This window comes from Chroicocephalus ridibundus, chromosome 4 (genome assembly GCF_963924245.1).
Source record: "Chroicocephalus ridibundus chromosome 4, bChrRid1.1, whole genome shotgun sequence".
Lineage (NCBI taxonomy): Eukaryota > Metazoa > Chordata > Aves > Charadriiformes > Laridae > Chroicocephalus > Chroicocephalus ridibundus.
In genome coordinates this window covers 20,533,296-20,547,363 of record NC_086287.1, presented here as the reverse complement: position 1 = coordinate 20,547,363, position 14,068 = coordinate 20,533,296, and the positions used below count along the sequence as shown (strand labels likewise).

The following is a 14,068-nucleotide window of genomic DNA, read 5'->3' as shown; positions in this document are numbered from 1 at the left end:
AAGGCCTCCAGTTCCTCACAGAAGTGCTGTCCGTGTCCTAGGGAGCAGTTTCTACTGCAGAGCATTTCCTTTCATCCACCCAAAGAATATGACCACTGCATGGTTCGAAAGTACAAAGTATAGTCATAATACCAATACTTTGTGTAAGAATGTCTATTTGAAACTATTCAAAACAAAATCTTCTGGCTTTTGTCTCTGCCGCCTTCTCTGCTCGTCCCATATTCTGTTTTGGAAAGTGGGGAGAGGAAGATAAGAGAGACCTGTAACAAAACTGGCTTTTAATGACACTAGGTTTAAGCCAAATTGACATGTTTTTTCACTTGGTTGTCAAAAATCAGAACACTTCCAATTAATGTTTTCTCTAGTTGCAAAAAAAAAATTATTTTACTTTTGATTCCATAAAAAAATGCCATGGTCTTGATAATCTGCTGCTGCTTTTACACCTTTCCTTGTATTACTTCCTGAGCTCCCTGCTCACCCATCTACACTGAAGTTTTTGATCAGCTCTAAGGTTTCTATTCTGCTTCTTCCCTCTCAGATCTCACATTAAGTCTGGAGTGTGACAGCAGTCCTTTTTTAGTACCTGGGCTACAGTGGTGAGTGCAGTGAGTGAAATAACAATCAGTGGCTCTTTGGTTTCACAGTTACAGAAAAGGATGCTTGAACCACCAGCTCCTTTCTTTGCAAATCCTCCTTCACCTGACTGTCCAATTTCCCCTCTTTCATTTGGATAGAGGAGCAGAAATAGGAGTCGTGAGCAAGCCTCATGCTTGTACCACTGCTTTGAAGGCCTGGCAATCCCTGTGAGAGGCAGAGTGTGGCCAGGAAGGGAGAATAAAACAGAGGAGGACACAGTGCATGCATTGCTGGTGCTCGTTCATTAGGCTTCTGGTCTGTAGCAGTCCGTTTTGGTCTTGCTTCACTTACTTTCCATGCCAAAGAGATCTCCCTTTGTCTTTTTGCCTCAGCCAGAAGCTACAGATAAAAATCCGGTGGGGTTTTCTTTGTTATTCTGCCACAGAAAACTAATAATTGTCTCTTGGGAACAAAAGGTCACTCTATGTCCTTACACCACGCGTCCTTTCAGAGTGGCTGGTCGCGACAGGCCTATTGTCTCTTCTTTCTTGTACTCTGCTTTGGTTGCCAGTGAGTAATCTGCACAAGAGACAGGGCTGTGCTTGCCAGGGCTGGGTGAGCCTGGCTGGGGGCCTTTGCCAGCTCTGAGCTCAGACAGTAATCCTGACAGCTTCACAGTCAGTGCCCCAGGGTCTGTGCCAGCCTCTTCCAATTTCTCTGTACCAGAGACCCATGCAAATACGGGAGGGAGTGCTGTAAGTGGCACTCTCCGCTCTCCCAGTGCCCCCTTGGTGCTTTTAAAAATCAATTATTGACAGCTTTGGGTGCTCTTTGTAAAATGCATATCTGATTTTTAGTTTTATTTCTGTAGAAGACTCAGGAACCTGTGAATTTTTTTGCTGCCTTTCTACCTAACCGTGAGTTTTATGGGCCCACTTCAAGGCTTTTCATAGTATTTCATTGCTCATGAGTCACATCTGTGCTACCTTTTTTATGTCATTGTTTATTTGACTTCCTTGTGACCCTCCTTATCCAGGTGATGTGCTACGGCTTGGGCAGCAGATGTGGAGTTTCTCTGGTTCCGTGAGCAGGCATGGTAGTGCATCTGCAGCCTGGCTGGCCATGATGCCGCAGTCCAGCTCTTTACAAGCACACAAACCACTACTATATTATACTTCAGTTGAGATGCACACTTTCATACACAAAAGTATGCAAGCAGGAGTCTCAGGAAGGGACCCATCAAATAGAAGATCTTGCATGTAAAGAAAGAAGGTGGCTTTCTTGAGGCTTCGCCCCTCACACTGCCACGTCTAGTTAGCTATTTCGGATAAGGAGAAGGGAACGCGTTGGTTATGGTTTCTGTTCCTGCTGTATTTCAGCCTGGAGCCCTCCCACTGAAGTGAGATTGCCGATTTAGGAGTACAGTTGCTATATATCTCTTCTTCCTGTAGTGGAAAGATCTCTCCAGAGAGTGATTTGGATTGTAAGCGGGTTGAACCATTCTTTGGGTTATTCAGAGAAAGTACACTAAAGCTTGGGGCTTCACTCAAATGCTTGAAGCTGGATGGAGGAAATCTGGATCCTGTAGATCTTGAGGAGACACCAGGCAGCCCTGACTCTGGCTTGGAGCCAGAGTAACAGTAAATTTTTTACCCAGAGCTCACCCAGGTCCAGGCATGTGTCTATTATAGGCCTTTGGGTGATCCCTTGTTTCTGATTTGTTCCACAGCCTGTTGGGAAGCCAGTAGGGCATGTCCCTGCAGCTCCATGCTGGAGCTGGCCTACTCCTCCCAGAGCAGACCTATGTAAGAAAGCCCTGCAATTCCTGATAAAGAGCAAGGAGAGCAGCCCTGTGCCCTGTGTGTGTCCACAGTGAAAGCTGCTGCTCCCCTATTTCAACATGATACTTGGAAGCGGCCCTGAGGGAATGATGAGACTGAGATAAGGGTAATGATGCAGTGTATCAGCAGAGACAGCTTGGGTGGCAGATGCACTAACCTCCCTTACAAGATTTTACAAAGGCCTCACGACTCAGATTTTTTTAAGGTCTGCTGGCTACATGGTTGTTTCTATCCACCATAAACCAGCACAACGAGCCGAGATGTGGTGACACAACTCAGCTTTACCTGAATGCCTCTGACATGATGACACAGAGCAGGGAAAATAAATAAAAGAAACTTTCCAGTTCATGGGTTGTTCTCAGCATCCTCCCACCCTTCTGCCCCCTCCTTGACAGAGAGGTGATGTCAGAGCAGTTAGGGCATAACTAGGTCTCAACAAAAGAAAGCCAGCCTTTGTCTCAAGGCATGCCAGTCCTTTCTTGCCCCCTTTCAACCTCCTGGGAGTGTTGGGACCAGCCTTTAGCTATCCCGCACTCCGCTGGGTGACTCATTCTCCTGGTATGAATGGGTACCTTGTACAAGCTTCTGCAGAGATGGTCAGTGTTTGGCTGCTGGGGGGGGGGGAGAGTGTGGGGCTGGGGAGTGAAAGCCTGAGATTGTGTGCTCAGATTAAAGCCCAGTCTGCAGATAAAACCCAGCTGTCTGTCCTTTGCAGCTGCTGAATCCCAACAGGGGCGAAAGAGGAAGCCTGAGTGTTTGTGTCTGTGTCTTTTTACTCCTGCAAAAGGACTCGCAAATACCTGGTGAAGGAGGGTGCACTGTGGGAGTGTAACCCTCATGCAAGAAAGGTATCCGTGCTGTGTAGGTCAGCCTGCTGTGTCCAGGTTTTTGCTGTTCTTCTTTGTGCCAGGGAGAGATGGTTTCATGTCCAGTTACAGTTGTAGGGAGCCATTTGCTTAGTCCTTTGGGGAAAGCTGTTTTTTAAGCTCAGGGGTAAAGCAGGAAATGGTGATATTTTGTTTATTCTGTCCTGGGGAGGTCAGCTTTTACAGGGACTTAACATGAGGTCCTTATTATGGCTGGAACTGGTGTCTCTTCGGCTTTATCTACAGAAAGATGAATTTAGTAACAGTCATAGAACAGCCTGGATCTGTAAAGAAACTGTTAATTGCTGACTAGGAGCAAGGCAGGGGCTATGTGTCAGGACAGGGGGTCTCCCTGAAAAGCTCTCTTTGACCCTAAGGAGGGAGAGGCCACATCAGTCTCTGTCTTCAGGCCTGCCCAGTCCTTTTAATCTAGTACACATGTTCCTCCTCATAGATTTGTGTATAGCAACTGTTTCTGTATAGGAATAGCGCTCCCAAACAGTTTTCTGTACTGTCCGTTTGATTCTCCTTGTGATAAGCAGGGCACGTCCCTTTCCATTTCACTGCCATTAAGACCTTTTAAGAAATAGCCATGTTCTCCTCTTAGTCTTCAGTAAGAAGAGTGTTCTCCTCTTAGTCTTCTTAGTCTTCTCCCTCTAGTTTTGAGATTCTGAGCTTTTCCCTCTAGATCCTAGTTCAGCAGAATGTATAGTCGCAGTCCTGACTGAATCAGGGCTAGAGTCCATCTGCTTCAATAGTGCCCTTCAGCCTGTGGTGCAGCCCCGCAGAAGTCAACAGGAACATAAATCTATGGTTTATGCTTAGGTGGTCTGCCTTGGTGAAACGGGCCATTTGTTGCTTTATTGAATCATCGTTACAACATACATTGCTTCTTAGTAACTTGGTGACATGCCCTAAACAATATCAAAACAAGCAAAATTTCAATTTTTTTTTTTTATTGATGTCAGAATCAGATGTTTCCTATGATATTGAATGTAGTCATCAGGTTATCCAGCAATCACTTTCTTTTGTGCAGTGATCTTATCTCTGTTGCCTGCACTTTTCCATTCTCTATATCCCTCTGGCTGTGTGTTAAACTCACACTTGCTGCTACTTGTATTCAGTTATCCTGTGGTATGGTTTTGTTTTTTTTAATGATGTGTGGGATTCTTCCTTTCCTACCCTATTGAGGTATTAATCCCAGCCCCTGACTTTCAACAGGGCTGCAGAAAAGCATGGATGAAGACAGGGTCCTGCATTTTACCAGCTAATGAAAAGCTATCTCCCAGCATCTCCTTGCATTCAGTTCTAATATCCTGCTATTCCCATTATTTTACAGTACTTCATACTGTTGCTGTGCATCTTTCTCCTGGAGATCATTGCTGGAATCCTGGCCTATATCTACTACCAGCAGGTGAGTGGGCATTAGTCCTTAGGCACTCAAACCAGAGAGAGAAAACAACCATTTATCATCCCATTTTCTCCATCCAGAATTGGGCTCGGAGGCTTGGGACCTAGGACCTGGTTATGGTTCACATTTCCACATGTCCATACTCGCTCCCCATCCCATACAGAAGACCCTGGATTATTTACTGTTCTTGATAAAGTGGTGGTGGCTACTCTAGGGAGGCTGCTCAGCCTTGCTGCTCAGCTCCTTCCTGTGGTTCACCTTTGTGTGCTGTTTTTCTGTGGAGCCTTGTAGAAGACAATTTTTGAGGCTGTGTAGATCTAGGAACTCTCCTAGCACCCTTCAAGGCGTAGTGCAAGCAACTGAAATCACATTAGTGCCACTTAGTATTTTCAGGACATGGGAACAGTTCCTGCTGCATCCAGCAAGCTAGCTGGCATGCTTTTGAACTGGTCCAGCTGGGAGGTCCTTTCAGGTCAAGAAGTTTTTGAGAGCTTTACTTAACAAGCCCAGCTGAGGGGCTGTAGAACAGCACAGGCTCCCAACAGCTGCAGTTCTAGCTTGGCACTTTTTGCAGTTGCAGAGGGCAGAGGCTTAAGTCATAGCTTTGTTTTCAAAGGGAGTTTAGCCACTAAGGCACAAACAGCCTGTGAAGTTGCTCTCATGTCTGGAAATTGATTGTAAACAGCAAATGAGGATTGTTGTCAAGTGGCTGTCTGAAAAGCAGATGGACATCTAATCTTGGCTTCACTGCCAGGATTCCTTGTCATTCCTTTTTCTCTTGGGCTTTCTGTGGTTTGTCTCACTAAGATGGGTACTGGTGGTTTGTGAGGAGCCAAGGAACTGTGCTGTCTCCTACCAGGAGGGATCAGTGGCATGAGTGTGCATATTTAACAGGGAAAGATCAATCCTGGCAGGCATGGCAAGAAGCCGAGGTCCGTCCATCCATCCATGCAAAGGCACGAGGTTTAGATACAACAGTGGTTGAAGAGGAGCTAATCCTTAGGTTGAAATAAGGGGCGACATATTCGGAGCTGTACCCTTGAATGCTTTAGATCAGTTGCGGGCATCTCTGATAAATAGCTGCACTTCCCCTTGCACTCTGGCTGGTAACTTCCCCTTCTTTCCCGGTTGCAGGCTGCTTGCTCTGTTTGCCACTGTTTTTATTTCAGCCCTTGCTTTGGTGTCTAAAGGCTTGCATGTGTGTGTCTAAACTGTTTCTTTTGTTATCTCTATTCTATGCTGCAGTACTTCCCTGTGAGCCCGCAGGTAACTGCTTTTCTGCCAAGTAATAATTCTGCTAATGGACTCTCCTCTTTATTTGCCTCGGATGCCTTCCAGCTGCTGAATGTTTTCCTTTCTTTTTATTACACTAAGTCCTTTGCACCCCTGTAGAGCTTCCCAGCCCAGGATCTCAAAGCATTTTGCAAATATTAATGAATGAAGCCTCTTACCATCTCTGTGAGGTAGGTGTTGTCCCTATTTGACACATGGGGTTGGAAAAAACAATGTTTCAAAGCGAGAATAAACTGCAGACTGCATTTTGCATGGTTCAGCATAACCAGATATTTGACCTCTCATTTACTGCTTACTGTGTAGAATAAAAGGTGTGTAGAGAGGATACCCACCTGTTTCATTCATTGACTCCATCTAAGTGCATGTTGATGTTGTTTATTGGTATAGGAAACTTAGAAATTCACAGGTGTTGGCCTAAAGCAGTGTTGCTGTATGAACCAGGATGACAAAAAAAAAAAGATGCAGCTCCTTGGCACTTTTTGGCTGTGACCTGGATATGTGAGAAGAATTCAGATTAAAAGAGGCTCCACAGGAATAAATGTTTGAATCCAATCACCTGAATGTGCCGGTGGTTTATGATGATGCTTTCAGAAATTCTGTACTTCCAAAATCAGACTTCAGCTCTCTGTCGCTGTTACCAAGAAAGGCCTTGCAGTACTTTCGCAATCTCACACTTAATCCCCTCCTGTGGCATCCTTTCTGATGCCGATACAAGAGCTGTTCAGAGTATGTGGCTCCAGTTCAGCATTCCCAGGACTCCGATTTCTTCCTGCTCCTGGACAGAGTGATTTGGTTTTTAGTATTTTTTCACAGGCTTCAGAGCGAGAAAACTGCGTGGTCTCATAGGCATATTCATATTTCAGCAGGCACGGTTTTGTATTCTCTTTTGATGCGGACATGTCTGGGCACCCTTACATATTCAAGATGAGGACCCATATGGTGATGTGTAGCACAGGCTGAAATTTGGTCCAGAAGCACCTCCTTCCAGTTATTAAATGGAGGCATGATCTGTAATCAACTGGAAATAAGCCTGTCCAGTCGAACCTTGGAGGATGATCGTGAAGGAAGCTGTAGCTTACACTAAGCTCTCTGCTTTTCTCTTGGTGGAAGGGAAATTAAATCTATGCAGGGCTCTGGGTTGCTCTGAGGGGTGAGTTTGCCTTGTGATTTTATCCTGCTTGTCTCTTCCATTCAGCTGAGCATGGAACTGAAGCAAAATTTGAAGAACACCATGACCCAGAAGTACCGGAAGGAGGGAGAAGAGAGTGTTACCAGTGCGGTAGACAAACTGCAGCAGGAGGTAGGTATCTATAAAGGCAGGGAGACTTAATGCAATTGCAGGGCTTAAAGTCAAACACATAAAAGGCATTGTGGGCTCTTGACATCCAACATACAGATGTTTCTTCTGTATGGTGCGTGTATGTTCTGCTGCTTCTGATTCAAGACAAGGTTGGGTGGGGTGCAGGGCCTGGGCCATGCAATTGGCAGAATTGCATGGTGGGATCTGTGAATTGCGTGCCCAGTAGCACTGGGGAAACAACATCCGAATTGCTCCCAGAGTGAACTGGAGCTGCCGAGTCACTCTGACAGCTGTTTCTACTTCCCACTTCAAAGCTTTGGAGAAATTGCTGACATTTTTCATTAAGCTGCTCGGTACCCTAGAGAGCAAGATAAAATGAAAGAAGAGGCTTCCTGCCGCTGTTGCTTGCTGTGCTTGGCTCGGGGGTGGTTCAGGTTAGGGCTGCCACAGTTCTGACAGGCTTTCCTACAGAAAGGACCCTTGTGCACAGGCACTTTCAAAGCATGGGGCCTATTATGTGCATACTGCCATCGCAGGTGAATTTGCAATAGTAACTGGTGATTAAACTTACCCTGTTATTGCCGTTAACACTCTCCAGTCCAGTAGTTAAGAGCCGAGGCAGCTGCAGGTAAGCTCTGGTTACAGTTCATGCCAGCAGTAACCAAAAGTCACAGCTGCTGAAAGATGGATATTTAATGGCCATTTTGGGGACTCTTAACACAAAAGTCACTAGTAATTATAGTAGCCTTAAAATTTAAAAAAAAACAAAACAAAAAACAAAACAAAACAAAAACCTGTGAGATAGCTGAAATCTCTCTGCAAAGGAGGGTGAAGGTGAGGGCTTGGTGTGGGAGGCTGGAGGGAAAAGGAGGTGCAGTGCTTGCAGGCTCAGCCTTTGCTCTGTGTACATACAGTTCAAGTGCTGTGGGAGCAACAACTACACAGACTGGGCTGACAGCCTGTGGATCAAATCTCCGGAGTCCAATGGACGGAAAGTCCCAGACAGTTGCTGTAAGACAATAACCGACCTGTGTGGCCGAAGAGACCATCCTTCCAACATCTACAAGGAGGTAAAGGCAAAAGGGCTTCAGAGCCAACTGTCACAAAGTGTGTAAAGGAGGTGGGCAGGGAGTGAGGGTGTTGACTTGATGCTGCAAACTGTTGGTAGGCTTCAAAGCCAGTAGGGTTCCGTAGAAAGCAGAATTCATGTATCTAGGTTAGCATTCAGCAATCTAGGCTATTATTTTATATGTAGATATAGAAAAAAATAATAAATTATAGTACGAAGTATGCTAGTGAGAGGGGGAAGTGGGAGAGGTTGTTGGTTCTGGCAAGAGACTTGGATGTGAGCCCTGCATTTGACACAGCTTCCTGTCATTGGAATTACTCAGTGAGGTGCAAATGGTCCTTGACTGAGATAGTGGGATTTGACCTGCAGAGTGAAGAAACAGTGTATGGGGAAGAAAGAGGACCCTGTGGCAGACAAATTAGGCCAGTTCCTGTGGGCTGCAGTTTGGGCTGAAGAGAAGGCTGGACACAGGGGAGGTTGTCTCTTTTCTAGAAGCAACAAACTGAATCCCAGACTAGCTGAATAAGTAAACAAGTAGCTCTCGGACCATTTATTCATCCAGTTGCATAAGGCTGGTAAAAGTTCTTGCATTTATTTGGGCACCCTCCAGTCCTGTCACCTGGCTTTAACTTGCTCATTGTGACATTCTTCTATGGGGTAGCATAATCCTGTTTCTCATCAGAGGAACCAGCACCTTTGCTGGCTGCATTGAGCCTCAGGAGCAGCAGCTGGAGCATTTTTCTTGTTTCTATTCCCCTGACAGTTAAGGAGGGCTGTGGATGAAGAGTTGGCCCCTTCAGAGCAGGTATTTCTTCTCACAGTCTGTGCAGGACTCAGAAGAGGAGCGTGAATAACATCTGCCATTAAGCCAAGCAACTCAGCTAAAAGGAAACCAACCATCTATCTTTGGGGAATGAACAAGGAATCTTTCTGATTTACCAAAGCCCCTCTTATGTTCAGCTGCTTGACTGGGTTTTGCTCTTTGGGAAGAAGGCTTTCCCATTAGTTTTGTGCCTTCCAGGCAAGATCCAACAAGGAAGTGCAGAAGAGAGTGCAAGGGCTGAAGAAGTGTTTCCAAGAGGGGAAACCCACAGCTGTTTTGAGGGTTAGGGCTGGCAATTCCCATCCTCTCTCTGTGCTGTGTGAAACTGGAGGTGGCTGCCCAGCTGCATTATTAAGAGAGGCCCTGTAGGCTGCCAAATGTGTTGAGCTAGCTCTACAGGAGAAAAAGCTGTAAGGGGAGGTTTGGATCTACAGTCAGGTGCTGCATATTGTGTTATGAGGTCTCAGTCAGAGTTCAGAAAGATTTTAGTGGTTTTGGGAAGAAAAACGTAGAAAAGGGCCGGATGAGGGAACAGGAGTTCATATCAGGGCAGCTGGGGCTGACTCAAAAACCTAATGCTGGCATGGGAGAAGCGAGGCCTTTGCCATCCCTCCCTGGAGGGCTGCATGCTCACTCCTTCCCTCTCCCTGTGTGTGTGTGTAGGTGTCTGTGTTCGCTGTGAACTCCTGAGGCAGGAGGGCGCTGCTGTAGCCTACACAATGTATCCCCCCAATGTTACCATGGAAAACCTGCCTCAACAGATTAAACAGTTTAATTATATACAGGGAAGTCTTCCAAAAAAAACCCAACCCAAAACAAAAATACCCAGCCCAACCCCAGAGAATGTTCTTACTGCTTTATTTTTGCCTTATGACAACAAAAACTTGTGTTTGAAACAGTGAGGGAAAGGTCACACTGCCAGGCAAGGATGCAGTTGGAAGGCAGAGGCAGAGCTTGGCTTTCCAGGTCCATGCTGAAACTCACTGCTGTCATAAATAGCAGTGGGAGGAATTTACTCTTAAAAGGCTCCTGTCATGTTACAGGTCTTGAATCCTGAATCCACTCAGCGTTTCCCTGGCTTTTTGACCTGATGGGAGTAAACACCCTTTCCAGGTGTGTGCTAGGCAGTGAGAGAGGGAACCTTTCTCCACATATCTTTGAGAAAAATGACCCTCTCCCTCTCTGTGATGTGGCCAGTTCTTCTGCATTTCTCTGGCCCAGCTAGTGACTGACTGGGTTTGTTCAGCAGTTCCCGAGCCAGTAGGTCCAGAGCAATACAAAACATGATGCAGTTTACATCATTGGTGTAGCTTTTCCAGTTGTGTGGGGGGAAGAGGTTGCTCACAGGCACTGCTTTTTGTAGTGTTGCTTTCAAGGGTCGCAGCCATTGGATTAAAGTGAACAAGACGTTAAAATGAAGCTGATTTTCCATGTCCCTCCTCTCACCCTGCAGAGCGGTTGCATTACCAAGCTGGAAAACTTCATTCAAGAGCATCTGAAAATTATCGGGGCAGTGGGGATCAGCATTGCTTGCGTGCAGGTAAAAGGGATAAGTGGAGTTTTGGGGGTGCTGGACAGAAGTTAAAGCAACCCTAGAGCTGAGGGATGCTAAAAATTGGATATTTTAGGCTTTTCCCTGCCTGGCAAGGAGAAGCTGCCAGGTACTTTGGGAACCTGAGGATTCACTAGCTCCCAAAAAAACCCCTATTCTGCTGGTCTGTAAAATTTGCTTCTGGTGAAGGATTGCAACCATCTGGGCAAGGGGGGAGCGACTTCTGCTCCAGGGCTTTGGGAAAGGCGGTGGTGGCCATGGCAGGCGTTTGGCAGCCTGAGAGAGACCTCTTGTGGGGATGTGCTGTGGTTGCCCGTGCAGCTGAAGAGCAGCCCATCTGGAGGAGTTTCCTGCCCCGGTTCATTAGGATTATTTTAAGTCATCCATAATTTTCTCCCTCAGTTGTGTCATATTGACACTGTGGGTCTGCAGATGATTTGAGAGAGGGTGATGAATAAAGGGGTAGAATATGGATGTCCCGCACTCCCATTTTAGAGGGGAGGGCACAGTATTTCTTTTCTTCCAGATGCAGATGTATCTGGGAGTTCCTCATCTTCCCCTTTAGCCTGGCAAGTAGTCAAATTACACCCCAGAGAAGCTGCTGCTGATTAATTACGAGGATTTGCACAGATTATGTTCTCTCCTGCTGCTTATTGCAAGCTGGAGTGCAGTATCCCCGGGCAGGAGCTGGCTGCCACTCCAGTCTGGGTCCAGGCTGTTAGTTTGCAAGCTGCTGCCTCCACTACATCCATTCTTTTTTTTTTTTTCATGCATTTCTCTCTTCCCTTTACACCCTGTAGATCTTTGGGATGATTTTCACCTGCTGCTTGTACAAGAGTTTAAAGCCAGAACCATATTAATAGCTGCGGGAACTCTGTTGCTCCCCCTCTGCCACTTCCCTTAGCCCCTGCCAACCTGACCACTCTCCACCACCGCCACAGAAGTGTCTGTAACCTGAGGACTTGGCTCTGTAATTAAACGCCTCTCAAACCATGCACCGGCTTACCTGCCCCCTTGGGGGAAAGTCACCCTCCTTGTTGTGTACAAGGCAGCCAGGAGTTCAGCGGGTCCTCTTCATTGTCAAGAAACAAAAGAGCTGTGGATCTTCTGCTAGAAGCTTTAGCGAAACAGTCCCTTGATATAACTACGAAGCAAGATTTATCCAGGACCATTTCTCTTGAGGCTTTTCCTGAGCCAACATGAAGGTATCGGGATGCTATACAGGAACCATGGTTTGCTCTCTGAGAAGTGCCTCAGCAGCACCAGGCATTGACTGTGAGGACAGATGATGTTTCTGCGCTGAGTTGGAGCCAGAGCTGAGTCTCTCATACATGGAAGATTTCTCTTCCTCCTCCCGAGCGTGCACCGATGTCCTACCACAGCCGTTCTCTGCCTGAGAGGATGCCTGCCTGTTTGCTTGGGGCAGGAGCTTCTCTCCCTGCTGATCAGGAGCACAACTTGGTGCAGCTGAAATCTTGTCGTGACTCTGATGTTGCCAAGATGTGGGTGCCTTAGGATTTCTCAGCAATCCTTCCTCCTCTTCCTTGAAGCTTCCCCCAGTACTGTGCATCAGGAGCCACAAGAGGCCTTTTGCCTCCTAGCAATTCTGGAGCAAAGACAACGGACTGCTTTCCAATTCCTTTGGGTCTAGTCTGTTCTACTGAGTGAGAAAATTTTGTTTCCTCCTGCCTATCCCTTGCTGAGGTTTGGTGAAAAACTGGTCTGTTACTGGAGCTGGCATATCTTGCTACCCTTTGGCCTGTTTGGTTAGTGGAAATACCTTCTCACATCTCTTAGGTGTTGAGAGGTGCCCTCGGCTTGATTTTTCGGATTAAAACCTCCAGGTTTGTCTCTCTTGGGCAGGAAATGAATATATACAGATATTCTATCAGCCTCCAAACAGCTCATTAATCAGCTGAGGTTTTTCTGGCTGTAATGAGATCTGGAATCCCACTTTACTGGCTGCTGCCTCAAACCAGGACAGAAGGACTGGGAGAGCCAGCTTCAACCAGTCGCCCCAGTGTACTTGATAAGTCGGTAGTGCTGGGTTAACTGTCTGTCTGCTGGTTTAATTATATATTCTTTCTGCACTGGGATCCTGGATACATACAGGACATAGACATCACTGCTGCCATGGACTTGGTGCCATCGTGATGCCAACAGGGTCTTAGCCTGAATTGGTAGGCTCTTGTGTGCCTCCTGTCTTGTTCTCACCTTCCTGGTATGCCTGTTACACCCATGAAGCAGAAAGGGCTGCGGGGTTTTGGTGTTTCTAAGCAGTGAAGACAAGCCCTTTTATAAACAAACGAATTTATTCCCTTTCCTGGCATTTTAGCGGCGCCGGCTGAGCCCTGTCTCCTGGCAGCAGACAGTTAACATGAGCAAAATCACCCAGACCCCTAAACGGTCTTGCAGCATCGTGGGGTTTTTAGTTCACAAAGCAGAAATCTTGTACTGGCGCTAAAGGGCGACAAGTTAAAATTCAGAGCAGGTCAATCTGAAACTCCCCCATCAACATCAGCCCCGTGAAATAATCCTTAACTAATGCAGAAAGAGAGGTGGAGGACCTGAGCTGTATCCTTGGTTCCACAGCAGTAGGAAAGAGGGGAAAGAAATCTAAATTATTGTGTAATGATCTAAAGGAGAAATCTCTAAATTATTTCTTGTTTTATAATCAAGTTCCTGACAAGTATTGACTACTAACTAAGAGGAAAATATTGAGCATGTTGCTTGAAGCAATATTTCTAGTTTTTTAAGCGTATCTTTATAGCTGCCTTCACCCATTCCCTTCAAATACAAGTACAGGGTTGGGAGAGGCCAGGAAGAATGAGATATGAACAGTAAGTTGGCTTGTGTCCATTGAGTTGTTTTATACTTTTTCTCTGTGTAATAATATTCATTGCTTTTTTTTTTTAACCTAGTTTAAGTTGCTGGCCAATAGAAAAATAAAGCTTAAGATTCTGTACTGATTCTGTGTAGCAAAACTGAAGGAAGTACCCCGCCATGAGCCAGAGGGGTTACATGGATTCCTCAGATCCTTGAGGAACTGGCTCCTGAGCAGCAGAAGCAGCTGGTCTGGGGGACCAGGTTGAGAAGGAAGCTGGGGAAGAATCTGCTTTGCTTTGCTGATCTTGCTCGCCTGGTTGTGATCTGCTGCCGTGGGATGCTGTGGACCGTCTTGCATGTGGTGCCCTGAGAGCTGAAGTTGCAGGACATCAGGGTACCAGGAACTGCACATCAGCTGCAGTCCGTGCATGGAGGTGCACACCCAGCACTGCTCCAGGGTGTGTGGTCCATCTAATTGTGTTCGTTGGGGTACTTAGTGACCTCTCAGCCT

General features: G+C 46.4%; 1 protein-coding gene across 3 annotated transcripts in view; it reads left to right on the top strand.

Annotated features, from left to right (window-relative positions):
• CD151 (CD151 molecule (Raph blood group)) overlaps positions 1-13,701 on the top strand; it is a 36,678-nt gene extending 22,977 nt beyond the window's left edge. For all 3 annotated transcript variants that reach the window (XM_063332541.1, XM_063332544.1, XM_063332542.1), the window contains exons 5-9: positions 4,623-4,697; positions 7,183-7,287; positions 8,202-8,357; positions 10,633-10,719; positions 11,532-13,701. In XM_063332541.1, the coding sequence (XP_063188611.1) occupies positions 4,623-4,697; positions 7,183-7,287; positions 8,202-8,357; positions 10,633-10,719; positions 11,532-11,591 (483 nt within the window). In that variant the 3' untranslated portion in view covers positions 11,592-13,701. The remainder of the gene's footprint in view (positions 1-4,622; positions 4,698-7,182; positions 7,288-8,201; positions 8,358-10,632; positions 10,720-11,531) is intronic.
• The last annotated feature ends 367 nt before the right edge of the window (positions 13,702-14,068 follow it).